Source organism: Rhinoderma darwinii, chromosome 2 (assembly GCF_050947455.1).
Source record: "Rhinoderma darwinii isolate aRhiDar2 chromosome 2, aRhiDar2.hap1, whole genome shotgun sequence".
Lineage (NCBI taxonomy): Eukaryota > Metazoa > Chordata > Amphibia > Anura > Rhinodermatidae > Rhinoderma > Rhinoderma darwinii.
In genome coordinates this window covers 412,153,479-412,180,825 of record NC_134688.1, presented here as the reverse complement: position 1 = coordinate 412,180,825, position 27,347 = coordinate 412,153,479, and the positions used below count along the sequence as shown (strand labels likewise).

The 27,347-nt window shown below is 42.4% G+C and overlaps 1 protein-coding gene across 1 annotated transcript in view; it reads left to right on the top strand.

Moving 5' to 3' along the window:
* Positions 1 to 20,145, top strand: part of LOC142741436 (3 beta-hydroxysteroid dehydrogenase type 7-like) — a 33,969-nt gene extending 13,824 nt beyond the window's left edge. Inside the window, exons 5-7 of the mRNA XM_075850815.1 lie at positions 1,504 to 1,603; positions 10,111 to 10,273; positions 18,942 to 20,145. Of these exons, the coding sequence (XP_075706930.1) occupies positions 1,504 to 1,603; positions 10,111 to 10,273; positions 18,942 to 19,351 (673 nt within the window). The 3' untranslated portion in view covers positions 19,352 to 20,145. The remainder of the gene's footprint in view (positions 1 to 1,503; positions 1,604 to 10,110; positions 10,274 to 18,941) is intronic.
* The last annotated feature ends 7,202 nt before the right edge of the window (positions 20,146 to 27,347 follow it).

Here is a 27,347-nt window from a genome sequence, read left to right as displayed (position 1 = left end):
TCTGCTCCTGAAATCACTGTCCTTATATAGACAGTGAAGTCAGGGGCTTCCACAACCGGAGTCCCGGAGCAGGGCCGCTTCTAGCACTCTGACTGGGACTCCAGAGCAGGAGTCCCGGAGCAGAGTGCTAGTATAAGCTCTGCTCTGGGATGTCATGAAGGAGCGCTGGCGCACTCCTCCTTCTGCCTGCTCTCTCCTCTCCTGAGGGAGTGACGGTGCCCCGCGGGACGCAGATGACGGCCTCATGGGCCGCATGCGGCCCGCATGCGCATGTTTGAGGCCCCTGCTCTAGAGGATGGATGTAAAGCAATACCATCGCTATGGACTTAGCCCTAGTAAAAGTCAAATATAGCAAACCGGTTTTGCAGAAACTAAAATGTTTAGACTTGTACAATGATCTGATGATATGTTAAAACGTGTCACTTAAATCTGGTTAAAACACTTTTTCCAATTGTATGATGCATTTGATCTGTATAATCTAAATATTCAGTTTTTAGTTTGATATAATCTGTCCTTTATTCTAACAGATCCCATATCTTCATTTAAAGGGATTCTAGAAGATTTGCAAGGGAAGGGGCATTATTTATTTACATTGCACGCATCCATTAGGTTGCTCTATGGATGAGAGTAAGTCATGCATAAATCATTTACATACATGTCAACTTATGTGCTTGACATGTCTGTTCATGTTGCACAATGACACACATCTAAAAGGATGTTGAAAGTTGCAAAACAATATAAAAAAACACTTTCTGTGCATATGGTGTCACTACTTTCCCAACACCAACCATTTTTGCAATTGACAATTGAGCAGTCTTTCCTTAGCTCCAGTTTTGATTAATTTCTCCCATTCTGTCTATATTGCTTTGGTCCCTAAGATAAAAAAAAAAAAATACAGTAAGAGGCTTACCCCCGCAATAAAGCACAAGCCAACTGTCCAGGCTAGCTTCAAACCATGTGTCCAAATGTTGCTTATATATCAGGAGTATGGTAAAATACTAAATAAACCTCTTCTGTATCCTCACATTTTTCTTTTCGGTGTACGCTATCCACATGTATACAGTCATTAGGACCCTTCGCTGAGTCCTCTACATTCAGCAACAGCAGGCCATGCAACGTTTCGCCAGAGCCATGCTCCCAGCCAATCCTCGAGGACTCCCCCTGAAATGGCCTTCTGTTGCTAAATGTAGGAGACTCTGCTAATGGTCTTAATTGTGTATAAAGAATATAAAAATCTCCTGATTTAGCATACAGAAGATGTTTGTTTATTTTATTATGCGCCTGAACTATACCTGCACCGTATGGTCTCTAAGAAATCAGATTCAGATCAATATTGAGTCATATATATTACAAAATGTTTTTTTTTTTTATACTCCTATATATGAGCACAACTTTTTTAAGGTCTGCTTGTAAAGCGTAACCTTCAGAACTCTTCTAATCAGCCTGTAAATAATGTAACTCTTTATGATTTAAGTAACCCATTTAACCATGTTTTATCTTAAGGGTCACAGAAGACACCTTGTACCATGGTGAACCTTTGCTTTCATATGGAAAAACCAAGGCTCGAGCTGAAAAACTAACCCGGTTGGCTAATGGGCAGCAAGTAATGCAATGCAGATATAATATATATGTTTGACTGTTATTTTTGTCTTTTTTTTTTTTTATCAGTTTAGATACATTTTCCTTTTTAAGCACTTCACTTGATTTCATTCAGTAACAAATGTTCAGTGGTTAATACTGTTGCCTTGTAACACCGGGGTCCTCCGTACAAATCCGACCAAGGACAATATCTGCATGGAGTTTTTACACCACTCAGCCATTACAATAAAACTACCTGCCTAATATTGTATAAGGCCTCCTTATGCCGCCAAGTTCTGACCCGTCAATGCATGGACTTCAAAAGACCTATGTAGTAAAAAATTGGTCTATTGTGTGTCTGAGCCCCCATGCACACAAACATAAAAACGCCCGTAATCACGGGCCGTAATTACGGGCCCATAGACTTCTATTGGCCACGGGTACCTCCCCATATGCTTACCTGAAGGTGCCCGTGCCGTTGGAAAAATATAGAACATGTCCTATGTCAGGCCCTAATAATGGCACGGGCAGACCCATAGAAGTCTATGGGGCTCCCGTAATTACGGATGACTACGTGTGTGACTACGTGTGCTAGGCGACGTCAGGGGATAGTCACTGTCCAGGGTGCTGAAAGAGTTAAACGAGTTAAGCAGTAACTCTTTCAGCACCCTGGACAGTGACTACCGATCACACTATAGATCAACTTGTAAAAAAAATAGAAGTTCATACTTACCCAGAACTCCCTGCTTCTTCCTCCAGTACGGCCTCCTGGGATGACGTTTCAGCCCATGTGACCGCTGCAGCCTGTCAAAAGGACTGCCGCGTCATCCAGGGAGGTCGGGCTGGATGTCGAAAGAGGGACGCGTCACCAAGACAACGGCTGGGTAAGTATGAATTTCTTTTACTTTTACTACGGAAAGGGCTGCCCCTTCTCTTTATCCTGCACTGAGAGAGAGAAGGGGCGGGTCCGTAAATACTGGTGCAATACGGGTCGAATACGTGTGACCAAGGACCCGTATTTACGCCAGTATTTACGGGAGGAAAAAAATAAGTTTGTGTGCATGAGGCCTGAGACAGGAAAATTACACTGTGAACCAGCGGGTAGAGAGAGAAAACTGAGGGCCCCGTGCGAAATATAAACATGGGTCCCTTCAACCACACTCGGACACACCGATACTACATCATCCGCTATTAGCCAATCGCAGAGCAGCTCAGTCCCAGAGACTCTTGTAAATAATGTCCATATCTGTACAGCGCTGCAGAATATGTTGCAGGTATATGTAGTAAACAAAATATATAGCTAATTTCTGTAAACACACAGTAATTTAACCCCTTCCCGACATTTGCCGTAAATGTACGTCATGGAAAGCATTGACTTCCCGCAAAATGCCGTACATTTATGGCAAATGTTTGGCACCGGCTCAGAAGCTGAGTCGGTGCCATCATCATCGGATCTCAGCTGTATCTTACAGCTGACATCCGACTGTAACGGCGGGGACCGAAATTAGCTTCGATCCCCGCCATTAACCCCTTAAGTGCAGCGCTCAAACGCGATCGCTGCACTTAAGGTGTTTGCAGCTCATCGGAACCCCAGCAATGAAATTGCCGGGGTTCCGGTGGCTGCCATGGCAACCGGAGGCCTAATACTGGCCTCCCGGTCTGCCTAGCACCGAAGCCGGTCAAGATCCGCCCGGCGGCGGAGCCTGATCGGCTTCCGTAGCTGCCGGCAAGATGGCGGTCAGGAGCTGATCCGGCGTCATCAGCGGTGGAAGTCAGCTGTACTGTACAGCTGACATCCACCTGTAACGGCAGGAACCGGAGCTAGCTCCGATCCCTGCCATTAACCCCTTCGATACAGCAATCGAAAGCGATTGCTGCATCGTAGCGGTTACTAGCAGATCACCAGCCCTGACAGGCAATCGGGACTGGCGACTGCTGTTATGGCAACAGGAGACACAATGGTCTCCTGCTCTGCCATTACGGAAGCAGATTAGGCCCCGCCGGGAGGCGAAGCCTAATCGGCTTGCTGTCAGTGAATGACTGACAGATCTAATACATTGCACTACATAGGTAGTGCAATGTATTAGAAAAAAAAATATCTGACCGTTGGACCTTCAAGTCCCCTAGTGGGACTTGAAGAAAAGTGTAAAAAAAAGTGTAAAAAAAAGTTAAAAAAATAAAAGTTTGAAAACAATAAAAGTTTCAAGTAATCAAATAAAATACAATCACCCTTTTACTCTTATCAAGTCCTTTATTATTGAAAAATAATAAACCATATGTATTTGGTATCGCCACGACCGTAACGACCTGAGGTATCAAAATATTATATTATTTATTGCACGCGGTGGACAGCGTAAAAAAAAAACGTAAAAAACTTTACCAGAGTTTCTGTTTTTTGGTCACTTTGCCCTACAAATATTAGAATAAAAAGTGATCAAAAAGTCGCACGTATCCAAAAATGGTACCAATAAAAACTATAGCTCGTCCCGCAAAAAACAAGCCCTCATACATTTCCGTCGACAAAAAAATTAAAAAGTTATGGTTCTCACAACTTGGCGACAGAAAAAATACATTCTTTTTACAAAAGTAATTTTATTGTGCAAAAAGTTGTAAAACATAAAAAAGTGCTATAAATTAGGTATCGCCGGAATCGTACCGACCCGCAGAATAAAGTTAACATGTAATTTATAACGCATGGTGAACGCTGTATGAAAAAAGCTGTGCCAGAATTGCGTTTTTTTGTTTACCTGGCATCCCAAAAAATAGGATAAAAGGTGATCATAAAGTCGCATGTACCCCAAAATGGTACCAATAATAACTACAGCTCGTCCCGCAACAAACCAGCCCTCATACCGCTACGTCTATGAAAAAATAAAATTAGTTCTGGCTCCAATAAGTCAGGAAATAAAAAAATATGCAGTTGTGCCCGAGGGGAACATTTCTTCTGTTTCAAGAGGCGATTTATCAAGGACCTAAAATTAGGGAACCAGGAAGGGGAGAGCCCAAACATATCCGCTGGAAGCGACGGTGCCCGTATTATACCAGGACAACACTTCCTAGCAAAATTCCCCCAACTACAAAGGCGTGGAGTGTGGACCAAAAGGGGGATAAGAAATGACACCATTTATCAGTGCGACACTGGCCTGTGCGGAAAGGATTGCTTCACAGCGTAACACACATCTATGGATTATTATTTATTTTTTTATACCACCTGACTATTCCCCTTATATACTCCGCCCCGCTTACATGTACCCCCACATTATAAATGGAAACACCAGCAATACTCAAACAAATATAGTACCAAGCAAAATCCGCTCTCCAAAAGCCAAATGGTGCTCTGAACCCTACAGCGTGCCCAAACAGCAGTTTCCTTCAACATATATGGCATCGTCATACCGGGGAGAACCCTTTTAACAATTTTTTGGGTGTGTGTCTCCAGCGTCATAAGCTTGGCATGACATATTTGCCACTGAATGGCATATCTAGGGAAAAATATACATTTTTAATTTGCACCATCCGCAGCGCATTCATTTATGGAAAAGACCTGTGGGGTGAAAATGCTCACTACACCCCTTAATAAATGCCTTGAGGGGTGCAGTTTCCATAATGGGGGTCACTTCTCAGGGGTTTCTTTTTATTATTTAACATCTGAGCCTCTGCAGTTGTGAACCAATACTTTGTAAATCGCCAAATTAGGCCTCCACTCCGCATGGTACTCCTGAGCCCTGTCATATGTCCAGGCAAAAGATTAGGGCCACATGTAGGGTGTTTCTAAAACCGGGAAACACTGCATAATAATTAGAGAGCTGTCTTGTTATGGTGGCACAAGCCGGGCACCACATATTGGCATATCTATGGAAAAAAATCCCATTTTCACTCTGCAACATCGAGTGAACACTAATTTCTACAAAACACCTGCAGGGTTAAAATGCTTACTACACCCCTTGGTAAATGCATTGAGGGGTGTAGTTTCCAAAATGGGGTCACTTCTGGGGGGTTTCCACTGTTTTGGGCCCACAGGCGCCCAGAAACCAATCCAGCAACATCTGCACTCCAAATGGCGGTCCTTCCCTTCTGAGCCCTGCCGTTTGCCCAAACAGCAGTTTATGACCACATATGGGGTATTGCCGTACTCGGGAGAAATTGCTTTACAAATGTTGGGTTCTTTTTTTCCTTTATTTGTTGAGAAAATGAAAAAATTTGCGCTAAAGCTACGTCTTATTGAAGAAAAAGGACTGTTTTTATTTTCACTGCCTAATTCTAATAAATTCTATGAAACATCTGTGGGGTCAAAATGCTCACTACACCCCTAGATGAATTCCTCAAGAGGTGTAGTTTCCTAAATGGAGTCCCTTTTTGGGCGTTTTCATTGTTTTGTCCCCTCAGGGGCTTTGCAAATGTGACCTGGCCTCCGCAAACCATTCCTGCTAAATGTGATCTCAAAAAGCCAAATAGTGCTCTTTCCCTTCTAAGCCCTGCCGTGTGTCCAAACAGCCAATTATAACCACATGTGGGGTATTGTTTTACTCGGGAGAAATTGCTTTACAAATTTTGTGGTGCTTTTTCTCCTTCAGTCCTTCTGGAAATGAGAAAAAATTAGCTAAACCTAGATTTGTTTTGAAAAAATGTAGATTATTATTTTCAGGGCCTACTTCCAATAATTTCTGCAAAAAAACTGTGGGGTCAAATCGCTCACTATACCCCTAGATAATTTCCTCAATGGGTGTAGTCTCCAAAATGGGGCCACTTGTGGGGGGTTTCCACTGTTTTGTCCCCTCAGGGGCTTCGTAAATGTAACATGGCCTCCGCGAACCATTCCTACTAAATGTGGACTCCAAAAGCCAAATGGCACTCCATCCCTTCTAAGCCCTGCCGTGTGTCCAAATATCCATTTATTACCACATGTGGGGTATTGTTTTACTCGGGAGAAATTGCTTTACAAATTTTACGTGCTTTTTCTCCTTCAGTCCTTGTGGAAATGAGAAAAAAAATCGCTAAACCTACATTTTCTTTGAAGAAATGTTGATTTTAATTTTCACGGCCTACTTCCAATAATTTCTGTAAAAAACCTGTGTGGTCAAAATGCTCACTACACCCCTAGATAATTTCCTTGAGGTGTCTAGTTTCCCAGATGGGGTCACTTTTGGGGGATTTTTACTGTTTTGTCACTGCAAGAGCCCTTCAAACCTGACATGGTGCCTAAAATATATTCTAACAAAAATAAGGCCCCAAAATCCCCTAGGTGCTCCTTTGCTTCTGAGGCCGGTGCTTCATTCCAGTAGCACGCTACGGCCACATGTGGGATATTTCCTAAAACTGCAGAAACTGGGCAACAAATATTGAGTTGCATTTCTCTGGTAAAACCTTCTGTGTTATAAAAAAAATTGTATTAAAAGTTTATTTCTGCAAAAAAATATGAAATTTGTAAATTTCACCTCTACTTTGCTTTAATTCCTGTGAAATGTGTAAAGGGTTAAGACATTTTCTAAATGCTGTTTTGAATACTTTGAGGGGTGAAGTTTTTAAAATGGGGTGACTTTTTGGGGGTTTCTAATATATAAGGCCCTCAAAACCACTTCACAACTGAACTGGCCCCTGTAAAAATAGCCTTTTGACATTTTCTTGAAAATGTGAGAAATTGCTGCTAAAGTTCTAAGCCTTGTGAGGTCATAGAAAAATAAAAGGATGTTCAAAAAACGATGCCAATCTAAAGTAGACATATGGGGGATGCTAATTAGCAACAATTGTGTGTGTTATAACTGCCTGTCTTACAAGCAGATACATTTAAATTGAGAAAAATGCTAATTTTTGCAATTTTTCGCTCATTTTTGGTGTTTTTCACAATTAAATACTGAACATATCGAGCAAATTTTGCTAGTAACTTAAAGTGCAATGTGTCACGAGAAAACAATCTCAGAATCGCTTGGATAGGTGAAAGCATTCCGGAGTTATTACCACATAAAGTGACACATGTCAGATTTGAAAAATGAGGCTCTGTCAGGAAGGTCAAAAGTGGCTAAAGAGGGAAGGGGTTAAACGACTGCAGCAATGCCAAACTACAGCAAACATTATAAGGGCGGCTTTTCCCCCATGAATCTGAAATAAAGAGCAGGACACGCTGGGGCAGATTTACTAATACTGTCTAGGTTTTAAACAGTGTAAACTTAAACAAGGCAATCAAAAAATTTGCTAAATTTATCAAAGTGGTGCATGCTGCATGATATGGCGCAGCACGATCTCTAAGCCTTGTTCACACTGCGCTAAAAAAAAACCACGTGTAAATGCGTCAAACGCTAGCATTTTTGCAAAGCGCTTTTTAAAGTACAGGCATTTTTAGCACGTTTTTTTTGTGCGCGTAATTAGGACTCCCATTGACTGTTGGAATTAGGTGCGTTTTCAATGCGTTTTACGCGCTAAGAATTTACCTGACGTTTCTTTTTTTACATGACGCGTTTTTTAAACACTCGCGCATGTAAAAAAAAAACGCGTTGTATGCACTACAATGCGTTTTTCCCTTGATGTCAATGGGAAGCTTAAAGCATGCGTTTGCCACGTTTTTTGTGAGTGTAAACCTCAGCAAAAACACGTCAAATACACGCCATGTGAACAAGGCTTAACAGCACAATGGAGGTGGAGAAGCAACCATTATATGAATAAAGGTAGGGGGAACACTATGGCGTGCAGCTGCCTGGCTAACACCCCACAACTAAGTACCCCCCTTTCAGTCAGTGTAGACCCTTCTTAAGTGGTTGGGCGCCCTTCAATGCCTACTATTTATATTATTACTATTTCTTACTTAACTACCTCATTAGAAGAGGCGTAACTAGGAAAGACTGGGCCCCATAGCAAACTATTGACTGCCCCCCCTGATATCTATGGTAGATCTATATTAATGGCATCTCATAAAAAAGGGAGGGCCTGGGGGGATAGATCTTCTAACCCTCCACCCCCTATTTTATCACATCTAATTAATAATGATCACACAGCCCCCTGTAGACTCTGCCACACCCCCTTGTAGATAATGCCGCACCCCTTTGTAGATAGTTCCACACAACATCCCTGTAGATAGTGCCACACAAACAAACAAAAAAACATAAGCGCACCAAGCCCCGTTTCCACGACGAACGGAGCAGCAGGGTTTCACTGCCTCAGGCCTACTACCTATGAGACGGCAAAATGGAACCCTTGCATAGGCCGGACGATCCAGTGATGTCATCACGCTGGCCTGCGCAGGGACCCTTTCCCAGCATCTTATAGGCTGCAGGTCCAACGTAGCCCAGTGAACGGCAGAGCAGGGAGTCCTGAGGATGCAGATACAATTGGATGTGGCAGTCGCCAGGACACAAATCCACCAACCCCACTGGGCATGAGGGAAACAATGCCACCCGGCCCGGCTCATTAATTTTCTTTTACAGAATCTTTAAAATAACTTTTATGTGCTGGGCCAGGCAGCACGGGCCCCCTCATGCTGCGGGCCCCATATCAGTCACTATGACTGCTATAGCGATAGTTCCGCCACTGCTCATTAGATACGAAATGGAAATTGCACAGAATTCTGTTTTTGATTGGAGAGTTGTAGCTAGGCGATCCATTATCCAGGGTAAATATTCAGATTGCTGCACTAGCCCGTTATCTATATACCCTGGCCAAAGAAGAGTGGCTTGATAGTTTCCTCCGCATAGGCAAACCAGCATCCAAGGCACATGCCCTACCAGCCACCCCTAGTTATGCCCCTGTTCATTGGTTTAGGGCTCACGCACATGAAGTCGTGTGCATGGATCCTGTATGACAGTGCAAAGAGGCTGTTTGGCTCGGGACTACGGAGCCACATGACCTACATGTGTGCTGTACATGCTCCCTCCGATGTAGTATGCCTGGAGACATTGTTTCCAGGGGAGACTACTTCTATATATACAGAGTCCTATGGAACATGCCACAATTAATTTTTTTAATTGATTTGGGTGGAATCCAACAAAGAAGATCTCCATACGCCTTTAAATGATTTCGGAGGCATACGGATGTACAGTAAGGGACGTATGTACCTCTATGGCAGCCCTATTAGTGCTCCATACAAAACAGAGCTGTAATACGGCCGTGTGCATGAGCCCTAACTGAGTTTAGATGATGTTCAGGTTGTTTGTATCTTTTCTAATGTATATACCTGTAAGTTTCAGACGATGTTCAAAGTAAGGAAGTTAACGTTTTCCTTTTTTTGCCTGATTCACACGGCGGAATTTTTGCGGTGGACCCGACACAGAATTCTGCCGACCTTCATTTTAATGGGAGTCGGTCACTTCCTCTTTCTGCTAACTGATTTTTTCAGCTAGCGGACAAAAGAAGCGTCCTGCCCTATTTTCTGGCAGATTTCCTCAATCTCTCACTGTAGCAAATGGGAGGAGGAATCTTCCTGCCGACAGCAGGAATAATACCTCGGCGGATTTTGCGGTTGTACCCGCTAAGCAAAATCTGGCATGTGAACTGACCCTTCAGGTAAATCAAAGTAATGGTTTCCTTTTTGATATTCCTTTGCAGACCCGAAATGGAAATAAGCTAATTACATGTGTGATTCGACCAAGTAACATCTATGGTGAAAAGACACAAAATTTACTGGATAATTACCGATCTGCAAAATCCAGTTACAATCGTATAAACTACATTGAACCTGAACACACAGAACAAAGCTTGACATATGTTGGTAAGACAAATCATACTCTGAGCTGGATTTAATATTGGGCACAACAGGCGTGTGACTACAGACCTCTTTACTAGACAGGCAGCCTTTTCCCAGTAAATGTAACGCACTTTCCTACAATTTTTTTTTTAACCTAAAACACATTTACCTGTGGTAGAATATATATTAAGGTGGATCTGTCACGTTGAACATGCTGTCCTATCAGTGGACAACCTGTAATAGAGTAGTAGAAGCTGAGCAGATTGATATATAGATTTGTGGGACAGACTTATTTATGTAAATGTCTGCTCATAGAACGCTCGTTGCCGATAATTGCCCTGTGTAAAGAGGGGAACGGTTAACAGATGAACGAGCAAACGCATTGTTTTAAAAAAGTTAAATATTATTGTTGTCGGCAACACATCTCCCTGTGTAAACAGGGAGACGCATTGCCGACATGATAATAATGTATAGGGACGAGCGTTCTGAGTAACGACCGCTCGTACCCATGTTTAGCTCCGTGTGACAGGAGCAAATGAGCGCCGATCAACGATGTCTCGTTGATTGCCGCTCGCTGCACCGGCCAAATATCGACAGGTGTAAAAGGTCCTTTAGTCCAAAGGCATGCTAACCAGTATTGACCGCTCACACATCCACATTCATGCAGGTAAGACCCTCTTCACCTCACGTTTATGAATTGTATTTATCGTATATGCCGGGAATAGCTCCCTACGTACACGATAAACATGTCCATAGGGTGCCATTAGCCCGACAGAGGCCAAAAGGCCTTTTTGGTCTCCGTCAGGCTCAGTCAGTATACCTTTTTTTTGAAGGATGGAATAGAATAGTAGACTACGCTATTCAATCCTATGGAAACGCGCAATAAAATTTTACTGCGCCGTATAGTTTTTCTTTAACCTGGAAGCCTATGGGTGACAGATTCCACTGTTACGCATCCGTCACCGGTATACATTAAACGTATACGTCGGGAAACTCGAGTGACATTACTGTCCATATATGAACAGTTGTCGCTGGAGCTTACTACAGCTGCTGTGTCTGTGGACTTTGGCTCTGGGAAAGCTCCTGATGGCACTGTCCATATTTGGACAGTGACTACAGCGGTTTCCCAGGGCCAGAATCTCTGGGCGACATATCCCTCTGTATGTCATACAGTAAGATACGTTGCAGCCTTCCGTCGGTGGTATATATCAGGAGTCCGACGTATACCTCCAATGGAAGTCCAAAACGCGATGTGAAGAGGGCATCAGGCTGTCAATCCATAACCGTCATCACCCACTTGATTCAAACCCAGAGAGAGCTGGGATTCACGCATAAGGCCATTCAAAAGAGGACTATTGGTGCTGAGTGTCTTATATTCTGCTCCAACAACCAGAGTTTATAGGGCTGTATTATGGCCCACTACAGTGAATACACTAAACATTGTCTGTCTTATCTCTTCACTGTGCAGTTGAATATTATCTATTGGGGAGAGGCTGCTTGTAGTATTCCACAATGGGAGTAGTAACATAAAATCCAGAAAAATGTTTGACTTCATGATCACTACTTTATCTCACATAACTTCTAAAAGCATTTATATACATTTGTGTGAATTACAGTAGGAGCTTTCTTTAAGCGTAATTTCTATAAACTGCTGACTACGTTTAGTGCTTACGGTATGTGGGTGAGTGCGCTCAGCTCTGTTAAACTGGTACATGTGATAAAACAAAGAGAATTGTACCACCTAGTGTACACAGAAGAAAAAAACAGCTTAATTAAAGGGAATCTGTCAGCAGTTTTGAGGCCTCAGAACTGCTGACCCTGAGATATAGTGCAGACGAAGGGCATTTTAAACATATCTTTTTTTTTTTTTTCGGTTTTGCAAGTTGCATTGCCGAGAAACGCGTGTAATTTCCCCGACATGGCGGTCAGAAGCGCCACTCTCTGCTTTGAGTGACCGCTCTAGCAGCCAATCAGCAGACCACTAGAGCTGTCACTCATAGCAGAGGGGCTTGCAGCGTGCAGGAGCACTTGCACATCAAGTCCCGCCCCAGTCCCGCCCCAGTGGCACTTGCGATCGGCACGCCAGGGGAATTAAACACCATTTTCATAAAATTCGCATAACTGAGAAAAAAAATTTATGTTTAAAATGCCCTCCGTTTATCGCTATGATAGGTTCCCTTTTAAACCGCATTTTGAAGAGAATTTACATCAAATAATTCACAGCACACAATTTATATGGTTTATATAATATTTAACATAATCCTGCAAAACATTCATGTAGATATTCCATTAAAAGTCAGTCATTTCTACCTATATGGCCCCCTGCACACAGCTGTATAAAAGCTCTGTTTTGTATGGAGCCATAATAAGGCTGCCATTGTAGTGCAAGTGGTCTTCACTGTACCGCCATATACCTCCGATTTCATATGGAGGAATGCTGCGTTTACAGAGGGATTCTGAGGTATACTGCGCTGCCGTCTTCATGGGGCCTTATAGTCATTTATAACATTGAAAGTGTTGGCCAATTTATGTAAACAGTAAAGACCACTCTTTATGATTGTACTGTAGTTAGTGTAATCCATATATTACACAGTGCCGCCCTGGATAAACAAATTTAAAATAAGTATAAAATCGGCATGCATTAAGGATCGAAAAGTACATATACGTTTATTATTTAAAGGGGTATTACCGGAATTGACAATTGTCACCTATCCACAGGATAGGTGATAATTGTCTGAACACTGGGGGCCACACCGCTGGGAACCCAACAGATTGGGAGCATGGACATCCTAAACCCCCATTCCTCCTCAATGCACCCCCTGCAGTGAGGAGGACATTGTAATGGTCGTTGAGAATGTGCGCTGCTGCTCCATTCAAAGTTTATGGGAATGACGGTAACAGCCAAGTTAAGCGCTTGGCTGTTTGTCAGTCCCATAGACTTTGAATGGAGCGGCAAGTGAATGCTCGACCGCCGCTCTATTCAAGCTACTTCTCACTGCAGGGGTGCAATGAGGAGGATCGAGGGGTTTGGGACCCTGGTTCTTGCGATCAGTGGGGGTCCCAGCGGTGGGGCTCAATGTGATCAGACAATTATCACCTATCATGTGGATAGGTCATAATTGGCAGTTCTGGCACAACCCCTTTAATAAAAAAAAATCTTTAATAAATGTATACATCCATGTTTATCCTTAATGAGTGCTGATTATATCCTGGTTATCATTTTTTCAGTTATCCACTTTATGACTAATGTTAACAAATATGTTAGAAAGATGAATATATGGTACTTACTAATACCTACTTTTTAGAAGTCCTGCGCGGTATTTCCTATCTGTTAAGCCACAAGCCCTTGTTAGCCAACATTCTTTCCCAACCGCAGCCGCAGGACCTGTGCGAGCGCAGATGAAAGCTAGACACAATACTTTTATCTGCCCTTGCGCAGGTCCTGGAAATTCAGGAAACTAGCGCAGGCACAGTGTGTTTCAATGGAGGAGTTTGATGGATGTGTCTCGTCACATTCCTCTTCATCTGTGGCCGTTTTCTGTATGGGAGCGGCGGCTTGAAGTTTGGACAGAAGGCTTGGCTAACAAGGGATTGTGGCTTCACAAAGAGAAAATAACTAATGTTAACTTAATTACTTTAAAAAAAAAACTTTTGTAACTTTGTAAATATATGAAATATTTATATAGTAAGTGGGTTAGAAAAAGACACGTCCATCAAGTCCAACTTTTTGGGTTCAGCTCATATCTGCGTCATGGTTTCCGTTTATAATGGAAACCACAACGCAGTACCAGCAGCGCCTGATGTACTCCATTGGTCGGTCAGGTTCTATCGTGGTGTCCATCCCTTTGATGGGAAGAATACGCTGCATGCATTGTGTTTATCAAGGAAAATTACATTACTTAAAAATAAACTTTCTGGAGAAAAGCTCCAGTAGGGGTTGAAATGTCGCAACATGGGTGAATAAAGAAAATACTTTTTTTTCCACTATTTTGGAGCATTGCCGTTCTCTATTGTTTGATTTTGGTTTTCTACATATGTTCTACTACTGCAAAATCAAACATTATTTGTCCTTAGAAAAACTTGACCAAAGCAGGATGAGCACTAGAGAATATACAGAGAATAGGGTGGGATTATAATTATATACTGTTGGTTGCTTTGTTCTTAAAAATTATCTCCCACCCTCTCCCCTTTAAGTCAATCTACAGTATGTGGGTCTAGAAAATCTGGTTCTTAGTAGCTCCTTTGGAGGGTATAAATTGATAATTCTTAACGCTGCAGAGAAAGCATTATTGTGTTGCTAAATGGTTATAGTGACATAAAAATGCTTATACAGCTGAATATATGGTAAAAAAAACAAACCATTAAAAAAATAATTCATCAGTTAAATTGCGTGGTAAATGTTAGCATGTCCACATGGTGGCGCTGTTAGCCATCATATATTGATAATGTGCGGCTTTCCCCAAGAGCCACGCTTCAGCTCTTCATGAACAAATTGAAATCTAGCAACATAGAAGCTTATAGCAAGTCCTAATATATATTGAAATCTATTTATCTACCACCAGAAAAAAACTTTTAGTAATGTCGTAACATTACACCACACAAAACAGATGCAGTGACAATTAGAAAATATGCGATCACTAGATATCAAATTGTGTATTTTATGGGAATGCAGCACAGTGAAGTAAGGCATATCTCCAAAGCAGGGATCTTAAATGTGGTAGTGGTCTATTTTGTCTTTGGGACACATTATGGCTCAACACCTGGTTGGTATCGTGGCAGATTCAGCGATGGAGCTGCGTTGTAATGGCGGATAGGAGATAGTTGTGTATGTGCACTGGCAACTAATACTTATACATAATACATATACTTATCCGACTATCGACCCCACTTTTTTGGGAAATTTTTGTGTGTATCTTTATTGGAAGAGGAAAGTAATATGGCTTTATCTTGAATTGCATTTTTGTACTGTGATACATATTTGATTCTTGTGCTGTAATACTTTTTCCCCTGATCACCATCACATCCTTTAAAGTGTAACTAAACCTTTGACAACCTTTTGACATGTCATAGTGACATATCAGAAGTTTACATTTGGTAGGGGTCCGAGCACTGAGACCCCCACCAATCGCTAAAACGAAGCCGCAGAATTGTTCGTGTGAGCGCTCAGCCGCTTCCTGTCTGTTCAGCTTTTTCCAGAACTCAATGTATCAGAGTACGGACTCAATAGAAAGTCTATGAGCCCGTACTCCGATACAATCGGCTTTCCGGAGAAAGCCAAACAGACACGAAGCGGCGGAGCGCACACACGAGCGTTTCTGACGCTTCGGTTTAGCGGTTTGGTGGGGGTCTCCGTGCTCAGGCCCCTACCAATGTAAACGTCTGACATGTCAGAATTTTGTCAAACGTTTAGTTACCCTTTAATTTAAGTGTGATTCTAGGTCAAGATGACCACTGAGTTTTAACTTGTACAAATAAAGATACGTTTTTGAATTGTACATGGTTTGCCAATCGAATTATTGAGTTTCTTAGGTTCATGGGTATTGTGATAGGTATACATCCCTAATTTAAGGTCCGTGGTGTTCTAATAGTTAAAAGAAAAAAAACAACTAAAGAAAAGTTAAACCAATTCTTGAATGAACATTTTTTGCCAGGGGCCACGGCAGGGGAAAAGTAGTGTTACATGGAGGTCATTCAGATAAATGGCGATCTATGTAATACATGGACATCTCCAGTCTGCCAGTATGTAAGCTGCTTCTACAGAACAAATCTCCATTATGGCTCATATAGTAGAGTCCCGATCAGGAGACCACCATTTAAGACGTCCATCTACCCTGATAGGGCATATGGACAAGGATTGTCTTCATGATACAACCCCTTTAAGACTGGGACTACACAAAACTTTGGTTGGCCAACAGTAAATCAATAGAACATTTGTGATTTCTGATTCGCCACTCAGTCGCTCAACAGTCTCATCTCATTCATTTCAGTGAGAGACTTTCAAATTTTTGGACGCGTAACCCAGAAGCGTGTTCTCTTATGATGTACCAATACTTTAGAATTAAAAAGTTCGACAAATAAGATGCACAACCAGGTGGCAAGTGTCAAGTGTGACATGCGACTGCGAATCTCGCAGCGGTATAATGTTAGAAAACCTAGAATAAAAGATAACTATTTGATACCTTTCTGCTATATTCACCAACTTGTTGCTAGACTTTATACGGAGTGCTCCCCTTATGTGAAAACTGTTTTATTGAAGTGAGTTGAATGAATAAATATTTCTTTATGGTTCAGTAATGTTTTGCTGATATATATATATATATATATATATATATACACCCGTTCAAAAGTTTGGGGTCACACTTATATTTATCAAATGAGTTGCAAAATGACTAGAAAATATAGTCAAGACATTGATAAGGTTAGAAATAATGATTTTTATTTGAAATAATAATTTTCTCCTTCAAACTTTGCTTTCGTCAAAGAATGCTCCATTTGCAGCAATTACATCATTGCAGACCTTTGGCATTCTAGCTGTTAATTTGCTGAGGTAATCGGGAGAAATTTCACCCAATGCTTCCAGAAGCCCCTCCCACAAGTTGGATTGGCTTGATGGGTACTTCTTGCGTACCATACGGTCAAGCTGCTCCCACTACAGCTCTATGGGGTTGAGATCTGGTGACTGCGCTGGCCACTCCATTACAGATGGAATACCAGCTGCCTGCTTCTTCCCTAAATAGTTCTTGCATAATTTGGAGGTGTGCTTTGGGTCATTGTCCTGTTGTAGGATGAAATTGGCTCCAATCAAGCGCTGTCCACAGGGTATGGCATGGCGTTGCAAAATGGAGTGATAGCCTTCCTTATTCAAAATACCTTTTACTTTGTACAAATCTCCCACTTTACCAGCACCAAAGCAACCCCAGACCATCACATTACCTCCACCATGCTTGACAGATGGCGTCAGGCACTCTTCCAGCATCTTTTCAGTTGTTCTGCGTCTCACAAATGTTCTTCTGTGTGATCCAAACACCTCAAACTTCGATTAGTCTGTCCATAACACTTTTTTCCAATCTTCCTCTGTCCAATGTCTGTGTGCTTTTGCCCAAATTAATCTTTTCCTTTTATTAGCCAGTCTCAGATATGGCTTTTTCTTTGCCACTCTGCCCTGAAGGCAGTGGCATAACTACCGCCGTAGCAGCCGTAGCGACTGCTACGGGGCCTGCGGCATGAGGGGGCCCACGTCGCCCGCCGGCACGGGCCCCCACCATGGCCGGAGGCTCCGCTAGCAGCCACTATGGCTGCTACAGCGGGACGCCACTGAACACGACTACGGCAGAGCAGTGGGGGGGGGCTGTATGGCGTTCCCTGAAAGGGGGGGGTGCTGTATGGCGGTCCCTACAGGGGGGGGCGCTGTATGGCGTTCCCTACAGGGGGGGGGCTGTATGGCGTTCTCTACAGTGGGGGCTGTATGGCGTTAGCGCCATTCAGCCCCCTCTGTAGATAACGCCATACAGCCCCCTCTGTAGATAACGCCATAGTCTCCCCTGTAGATAATGCCACACAGTCCCCCCTGTAGATAACGCCATACAGTCTACAGGGGGGGGGGCTGTATGCCGTTGACGCCATTCTACCCCTTCTGTAGATCTCTACAGGGGGGGGGCTCTGTATGGCGTTATCTACAGGGGGGCTGTAAAAAAAATGCACTATCTACAAGGGGGGTTTGTGTGACACCCAGGGGAGGGGGGGCCCCAGTCAAAAGTTTGCTATGGGGCCCAGTCTTTCCTAGTTACGCCCCTGCCTGAAGGCCAGCATCCCGGAGTCGCCTCTTCACTGTAGACGTTGACACTGGCGGCGTTTTGCGGGTACTATTAAATGAAGCTGCCTGTTTAGGACCTGTGAGGCGTCTATTTCTCAAACTAGAGACTCTAATGTACTTGTCTTGTTGCTCAGTTGTGCAGCGGGGCCTCCCACTTCTCTTTCTACTCTGGTTAGAGCCTGTTTGTGCTGTCCTCTGAAGGGAGTAGTACACACCGTTGTAGGAAATCTTCAGTTTCTTGCAAACTTCTCGCATGGAATAGCCTTCAATTCTAAGAACAAGAATAGACTGTCGAGTTTCACATGAAAGCTCTCTTTTTCTAGCCATTTTGAGAGTTTAATCGAACCCACAAATGTAATGCTCCAGATTCTCAACTAGTTCAAAGGAAGGTCAGTTTTATAGCTTCTCTAAACAGCAAAACTGTTTACAGCGGTGCTAACATAATTGCACAAGGGTTTTCAAGTGTATTCTAATCATCCATTAGCCTTCTAACACAGTTAGCAAACACAATGCACTATTAGAACACTGGAGTGATGGTTGCTGGAAATGGGCCTCTATACACCTATGTAGATATTGCATTAAAAAACAGACGTTTGCAGCTAGAATAGTCATTTAGCACATTAACAATGTATAGAGTGTATTTCTGATTAATTTAATGTTATCTTCATTGAAAAAAACTGTGCTTTTCTTTCAAAAATAAGGAAATTTCTAAGTGACCCTAAACTTTTGAACGGTGTGTGTGTGTGTGTGTGTGTGTGTGTGTGTGTGTGTGTGTGTATGTATGTATATATATATATATATATATATAAAAAACAAACGAGTGGACTATTGTTTTGCCATGGCCATACTTCCTAACGGCAAATATTACTTGTATTCCAGGTAACATAGCTTGGATGCATGTACTTGCAGCACGGCACGTTCAATTCCGTCCAGACGTCCTTGGTGGCCAAGTCTACTATGCTTATGATGACACTCCCTTCAAACACAGGGTGAAGCTACTCCATGAGTTGTACACTGAAATTGACCCCAGTATCCAAATTGGGAAGCACATCCCTTACTGGAAGATGTGGATAATGGTTTTCATGTACAGCCTAATAAAAGTAATTGTGAGGCCTTTTTGGAGTTTAAAGCCCTTCTTGACTTTACCTATTTTGAAGTTATTAAGCATTACGTACTGCCATGATTCTGATAAAGCTTTCAGAGACTTTGGCTACAAGCCCCTTTTCACCTGGGTGGAGAGTAAGCAAAGAACATGTAAATGGTTAAAGCAGGAAAGTAAACGTAACTAAAATAAAAATAGTAACCTCTTAACCAAATTTACATTTCCAATTTTTCAGCTTTTGTATTTTTACAAGAGCTGTTCTAAAAATACATTGTGGTTTGATGTTTGGGTTTTGGTATCCAATAGACTGATGTGGTCCAGAGATCTCACTGCCTCCCTTTTTATCTGGATAAACTAGCTGCATAAAATAATAAACCAGTTTCTGCACACTGAGCAGACATGAGAGCCTCTACCATCCCTTAAAGGGGTGGTCTCGCCACATACAACCCCTTTCGTATGGGAGCCGTCACAGCATGCAGCTGATGACGGCGGGTCTGGCTCCCAACAACCCCAGCAAACTGATTACACCAGAGGAACCCACTAGACTTGGACAGCTCTGCATGGGCGGCTCCAGTGTCCCAGAGTCGGAGCAGGTCTTACTTAGCGGCTTTCCCTTCTGGCACTGTAACATCCATATGCCCTAATGGTAGTGTTCAGGAGACCACCGCTTTACCCTCTTTATCATTGTTAGCTCTGCACCAGGACCAATTTAACTATATATATTTCATCAGTCTTTACTAGCTCTTGGATTATCTTGTACCTGAACATAATTTCACAGAATTACACAGCTCTTCCCCTTTCTAGGCCCGGTTCACACTCCTGCTGACTCCACAACGTCACTGCCAATAACAATTTTATCTTTGTTTTAAAGCTGTGGGACTCCTCATTAGGATCTTGTTTCCCCCTGCATGTTTTAACAATAATAAAAGAAAACCTTGTAGCTTTATCTTGATTTGATTATTGTACCTGTATTACATTTAATTCACAATGCTGTACACTGTATTCTGAGTTTTTCTGTATAATTGAACCAATAAAATGTTCACAATAACATCATGGGATTCTTGACTTATTCACCATGATGACTGTTATTCAATTAGAAAAATGGACATACTGAACTTATTCTCCACTCCTGGAAAAAGGATGATCACTAACCATAGCAATGGTAAATTAAAGTGTTGCTCCAACTTTTTGGTTTTTAGATCCAAAATCCTGTAATCTTTATAGAGGCAGAGCCCTGCTTTTCTGATATAGAGCACCAAATCCCCCAATTCCTTTCACACAGAGTTACAGGGTTTAATCTGAAAAGCGGTTGTCTCCATGAGATAAAGCGGAGTCCAGCTTCAGAGACCCCCAGCAATCAGCTGTTATGACACTGGGAAGCTGCGGCCAGCCATACGTTTCTCTCAGAGCGGGTAAACCTGAATGGGTCCTGACAGGGCATATCAAAAGGTTTTATGACAAGACATTCCCTTTGAATGTTAATAATAATCTCTCTGCCTGCAGCCACCAACAGGGGAAGCTGAGGAGCTGTTTGATACTGCTGATATTTCTTTTCTAAAACAGGTTTCAATCTGTATGCAGTGAGCTCCCCCTACTGGTGGCTGTGGACCATTTTTTTTTTTTAATAGCATCATGGATATAGTTTTATTTTTTTCCCATTGACTTCAGTAGTAGAAAATGCAAAACTGTAAGTCACATATTTGATTAGTGATTTGTATAGGGAGCGATTCTGTTAGTCGTGAAAGCATAATAGGTGGTGTCCAAATTCTGGAACCCCCATTGTTAAAGTTTACCCAGAGACATTTATGACATATCCAAAGGATATGTTATATACCAGATAGATACGGGTCCCAACTCTGGGACCTGCACCTATCTCTAGAACGGGGACCCCTAAACCCTGTTGTACTGCTGTGTTGTGGATGAAGCGTGTGATTTCTGACCATGAATTACGGAAACAGCGAAGCTCGCTGAGCTACGCTGCTTCCGTAACTCCCATAGTAGTGAATGCCAGTTACGGAAGCAGCTTAGCATGCGAGCTATGCGGTTTCTGTAACTACCATTCATTTCTATAGAATAGCACTGCAAACTATGCGGTTTCTTTAATTCACGGTCAGGAATCACACGCTTCAGCCACAACACAGAGAGGTAAAATGGGGTTTAGGGGGCCCTGTTCTACAGATAAGTGCGGGCCCCAGAGGTCCTATCTGACATTTATGGCATATCCTATGGATATGTCATAAATGTCTCTGATGGGAAAACCACTTTAACTAGAACGGGGGGCCCCCAAGTTCATGATCTCTTCCAGAGTTGGCAACATGGGCGCGCTGCCACCCTCTATATAAATCAACGAGCCTGCCAATAACAGCAGAGACAGTTCCATTTATTTCTATGGAGTGATTGAAAATCGGAACAAATGGGGTTCCAGAGCGGAGACCCCAACCGATCATACTTTCATGACCTGTCTAATTGCTACGCTCGTACAAAAGTCGAGAGCTATCCTCTGCACCACCCAGCTATCCAGGTGATGGTTGCAATGTACAGCCACCAAATTCTGGATTGAGAGCGGTTTAGTGGACACTCTTATCACCCAATAGGGTAACATGCTATGGACACCTTATTTGCCTTTATTTAAGTGCACTCTTGTATCTTTTAATACACTCATAGGTAATGCAAGATCCATCATATCAATTCCACCATCAAAACAGGAATGAATCCCAGCAGAGGAAAGGAAAACATTTCCTTCAAGAAGCTTTTTTGCCAATGCAGTTCCTTCTCCCTACAGTTTTATCCGTCTGAAAGTGCATCACGCAAATAAAAACATAACACAAGCAAATCTGTTTATATTGCTTTATATAACTTTGAACATGTGAAAACAAGCAAGTAAAGAGAATGCAAATTATATATTGTAGATTTACTGTTTTGCTTAAAAACCTTACAAAATGTGCAAATTCACAATAACATTGAAAGATTTAATATGCAAATATAGCAAGACTATACAGAATAAGAATAAATGGTACCCTTATACACATTTGGTCATAGTAACAAAAATACAAGTCTTTAAAAAAATAACAATAATAATGTCTGTGACCCATAAGTAACATTTTTAAGTAAACAAAACATTTTAACTTAAAATAGCTCAAAGGATATGTCCACATTAACAATTTATGCTTTTGTTTCTCCAATGCATCTGAAATGAAAAAAAAGTAACCTTGCTGTAACCATGGAGACACATAAGTCTGCATAGGAGCTTTAGGCATAAAACGGTAGGATAGTTTTCATCAAGGGTATTTGCAGTGATACTTTTATTTTTGCTTTATATACTTTAGACCAAATTTAAAAATTGGTTACCAAAGTAGATATAGCCTTTAAGTTATCCAATGTATTATGCAGTCCGTTAAGAGTTTTTCCAGTTCAGACAAGCTTACGTCAGGTTGTGGGTCTGCCTGAGACAGGCTATTTGCTGGGGTCTTGTAATTTCTAGAAAACAGCTGCAAGGGGGGGGGGGACATTGTTTAAGTCAGACAACCCCTTAAGTCGAGTATGAAATTCAACATTATAAATGAAATCCTCAAGACTAATAAAAAAACAGATAAATGCAAAATCCAAGGTTTCCCTAGTTCCACAAACTTCTAACATACAATAGAAACATTTTAGAAATCTGCATCTGTGAGCTGGGTCCTCCACAAGCACTAGAACAGAGGGGCCCAGCACTCTGAAGTTCTCAGATCCTTTGGAATTTACCCTAGAGGTCTCTGGAACTCGGAAGGGATGTTGACGGCCCTGCGAACACACTTAAAAGGGGCTGGGACAGAGGGCCACTATGTGCCATTTTATAATCTGTAGAATACACCAAATTGTAAAAGTACACAAAGCAACGGATGAAAGACAGTTGTATATAATCATGAAAAAACAATTTAATCTACGCAACTACATGCATACATAAAACAGTAAGATATGTCATGCTATTTCTTGGTTTTGAAGAGGGTTCTCCTAAACTGGAGGGGATGGGGGTCAGTGCTTGCTTACATGAGTGCGTTTGGATCATGGATAAGGAACATGTACATTATAGTTTTGCCGACTTATTTTACTGCTACAAAATAAGGCATGATAATACATTGGGTATATTGACTTGCCATTGTCAATAAAAAACAGTTGATTCAGTTTATTTTGGTCAATATATACAATTTAACGGACATTCTCACATGTCTGCAAACAATATCTATCGTTCAGCATGAAAAGATATAAATAAAAAAGGATTTGAAATGGTTATTGTGACACACAATGATATTGCATGCAGCACTTGCTTAGTTTAATCCAGACTTTATTTACTCTATTTAGTGCACCGTCCGTGCATTGTCCTCTTGAAAAATAGGGCAAGTCATTTTACGGGTCGCATTTGCGGTCCGGGCTCTTTATAAAATCAATGCACATCTTGTGTGTGCATGGTCTGTGATTGTGGACGGCCCGCGGATGACACTTCTTGGGCCGTCAGTGCAGTAATCATGTACCGTGCACATGGCTACGGTCGTGTGCATGAGGCCTAAGGCATGTAAAATGAGGGATGGCCTAGTACATAGGTGGTGCATTATTAATGATGACCAGGCACACACCTCTAAGTATAAGGCCAAGGCCAGACATGGTGGAAATAATCTGCGGCAGATTTTGATGCAAATCTGCAGTGATTTCCATGGTAAAAAAACTGCAGTTGGTCAATCCGGATTTTGCCACAGATTTGCTGTGGATTTCACCCTTACTGCATAGTGTGAAATCTGTTGTGAAAATCCCCAGCATGCCCCGAATTCTGTTTGAACCTATTTACATGCATTGTACCTTAAATTGTCCATAACTAAATTGTAATGTGTATAAATTAGTGAAATACATTAGACACATAAAAAACAGACAGATATATCAATGCAAAAAAAAAAAGTAATGCACTTATATACTATTTTCTTTTAAAATACCTAAAGCTGCAATTTCTTTGCTGCTAACAAGACGATTGTAAAAATGCTGAGCACATTGTTAAGCATCACAAGAGTAATAAGAACAAAACCCACAAAGAGCTCCACAAAATACTATACTCAAATTACTTACACACTGAAAAAACAAGCAACCTGTGTATAAAAAAAAAAAAAAGATTCCCTTTGCTCATAATTGTGTGATTTCCCTCTTGGGAACATGAATTGATTTACCCAACCACTTGTGCCACAACATTATGGAGAAAAATTAAACAGACATTTCTATGGACAAGATACTTTAGGCCCGTTTCAGGTGGCCGTAATAAGTAATATTGATGCAATACGCAGACTTCTTAGGTTTCTACAGAATCGAACTTGGATCAGGGTTAGGGTTCTGTGAAGATCCAAGTTCAGTCCAGTATAGCTGCAGGTCCAGGTATTGCGGCTGTAACATGGACAATAATATGCAGCACCATTACGGCCGTGTGACACAGGTCTCACGTTTTCGTATGTCTTTAGAGGATACAGATGTGTTGACCATGGTTCTCCAGTATGAAAATTGTGAAAAAATAAATGTCCTTCCTGGTCACCAGAGTCCATGTTTCGTGGAGGTGCAAAGCCAGTAGGGGGCTGGCAGGACATGTGCCCCAAGTGTTGGCTGCCAGAAGGGGCGCACGCAAGCCACACTTCCTTGGCCAGGTATTTAGATACAGAGCTGAAAAATTAATCTTTGCCCCAGATGTAGAAATGTCTAGCTACGTCTATGCTCTGATTAACTCTGATTGGTTGGTATAGGTGACAAAATTAGGTTTTGGTACATGGGGCACAAATAGTCACTATGTACTTGAAATGTGTTTCTCTAATCAATAAGTCAAGTTGGAAGTGTGAAGTCATATAGATGTACAAGGATCTTCTGAGGAACGGTGTTAAAGGAACATTATTTCACTTACAATATATCAGAGTCTCTACTTCTTTCGATTTCTATCTTCCTGGACCTCAGTTACGCTTTCCATGGAAAATTGCCTGATTTTAAACCAGTGCATTCTAAAATCCACATGGTGCCCACTCACATATTGCTCTCTGTACACACCTCTGCAAAGAACAGTTAACGAAGCTGTGTGCCAAAAAACAAAGACGTGTCCAGGTTAAAATACAGGGAGTCAGCTGGAGGGTATGCAAGCAAGAGAGGTCAATCGCTGGAATGTAAATATTAAAGTGAAATCAAAGGGGGAGGACACGGTGTTTAAAAAAAAAATAGCTCAGAGGCGGCCACTCCTGGAAATATCTAAGTATGAAGCCATCAGTATAATGAAAACAATTGATTTAAAATGTAGAAATTTGAAGCAAACATTTTAGAAAATAATTTCCGTAAAGTTACAAAGAATCAAGGACATATTTGACATATTTTAGCAGTGGCCCAGATTGCTTTAGTACCTCCTTTAGCATGTAATGTATTGAAGATGAGATCCTAAGCCTATCACTTTCTGCTTGCCTCCACTCTCCTCCTGAAATGACGGCACTGCCAGCAGACCTGTCCTCACCAGGGATCATTTATTGTCCCAACCTGTTGCTGTAAACATTACAATCATGGAAGAGATAGACTTCATGTTCTGCTCATATCTAAGTCATAGTAAAGAAAAGACTATATCTAAACATAAATTCTACAAATGAGATGGTAGTTCGTACCTTTCCAGTGCCAGTGTTGTCTATAGCAACCCATTAGATGCCATTTCCTTTTTCCATATATATTTAGAGGGGTTTGCCAATCAGGGACATTTACGGCATATCCGCAGGATATATATGTCAGATAGATGCGGGTCCCACCTGTCTCCAAAATGGGGCCCCCTAAACCCCGGTCTACCTTTCTCGGTTCCCGCTGCCACTTCGTAATTTTCGACTATGTAGGCAGAAAACAGCGTTGCTCGCTTGCTACGCTGCTTCCATAACTGCTGTTAACGTCTATGGGAGTTAGGGGAGATTCACACGAACGTTGCGTTTTTGCGCGCGCAAACAACGCAGCGTTTTGCGAGCGCAAAAACCATTTGACAGCTGCGTGTGTCATGCGTGTCTGATGCGCGGCTGCGTGATTTTCGCGCAGCCGGCATCATAGAGATGAGGCTTGTCAACGCCCGTCACTGTCCAAGGTGCTGAAAGAGCTAAATCTTTCAGCACCCTCGACAGTGAATGCCGAACACAACAGCGAAAAACCTGTAAAAAAGATAAAGTTCCTACTTACCGAGAACTTCCCGGCCGTTGCCTTGGTGACGCGTCCTTGGTGACGCGTCCTTGGTGACGCGTCCTTGGTGACGCGCCTCTCTTGACATCGGGCCCCACCTCCCTGGATGACGCAGCAGTCCAAGTGACCGCTGCAGCCTGTGATTGGCTGCAGCCTGTGCTTGGCCTGTGATTGGCTGGAGCTGTCACTTGAACTGAAGTGTCATCCCGGGAGATCGGACTGCAGGAAGGAGACAGGAGTAATCGGTAAGTTAGAACTTCGTTTTTTTTTTACAGGTTAATGTATTTTGGGATCGCAAGTCACTGTCCATGGTGCTGAAACAGTTTAACTCTTTCAGCACCATGGACAGTGACTATCTCCTGACGTCGCGTACCGATAATTTTTTTGCCGGGATCGGCCAAAACGAGTTTGGCCGAACCCGGTGAAGTTCGGTACGCTTGTCCGGCTTCGCTCATCGCAAAGACACTCCGTTTGGATGTTCGGAAACAGAAAAGCACGTGGTGCTTTTCGGTTTTCATTCATCCTTTTCACTGCTGTTGCGCGAATCACGCTCGTCCCACGGAAGTGCTTCCGTGTGGTGCGCGTGATTTTCACGCACCCATTGACTTCAATGGGTGCGTGATGCGCGAAATACGCAGAGTTATTGAACCTGTCGCGCATTTTGCGCAGCAGACAAACGCTGCGCAAAAAGCACGGACTGTCTGTACTGCCCCATAGACTTGTATTGGTCCATGCGTGCCGCGTGAAAACCACGCGGCCCGCACGGACCGAATACACGCTCGTGTGAATCCCCCCTTATGGAAATACGCTACGCTGTTTTCTGATTACATGGTCGGAAATTACGAAGTAGCAGCTGGAACCAAGAAAGGTAGAACGAGGTTTTGGGGGCCCTGTTCTAGAGTTAGGTGCGGGTCCCAGAGGTGTCCTGTGGATATGCCATACATGTCCTTGGTGGGCAAACGTCTTTAAGCAATAGTCTGACTGGTTGGTAT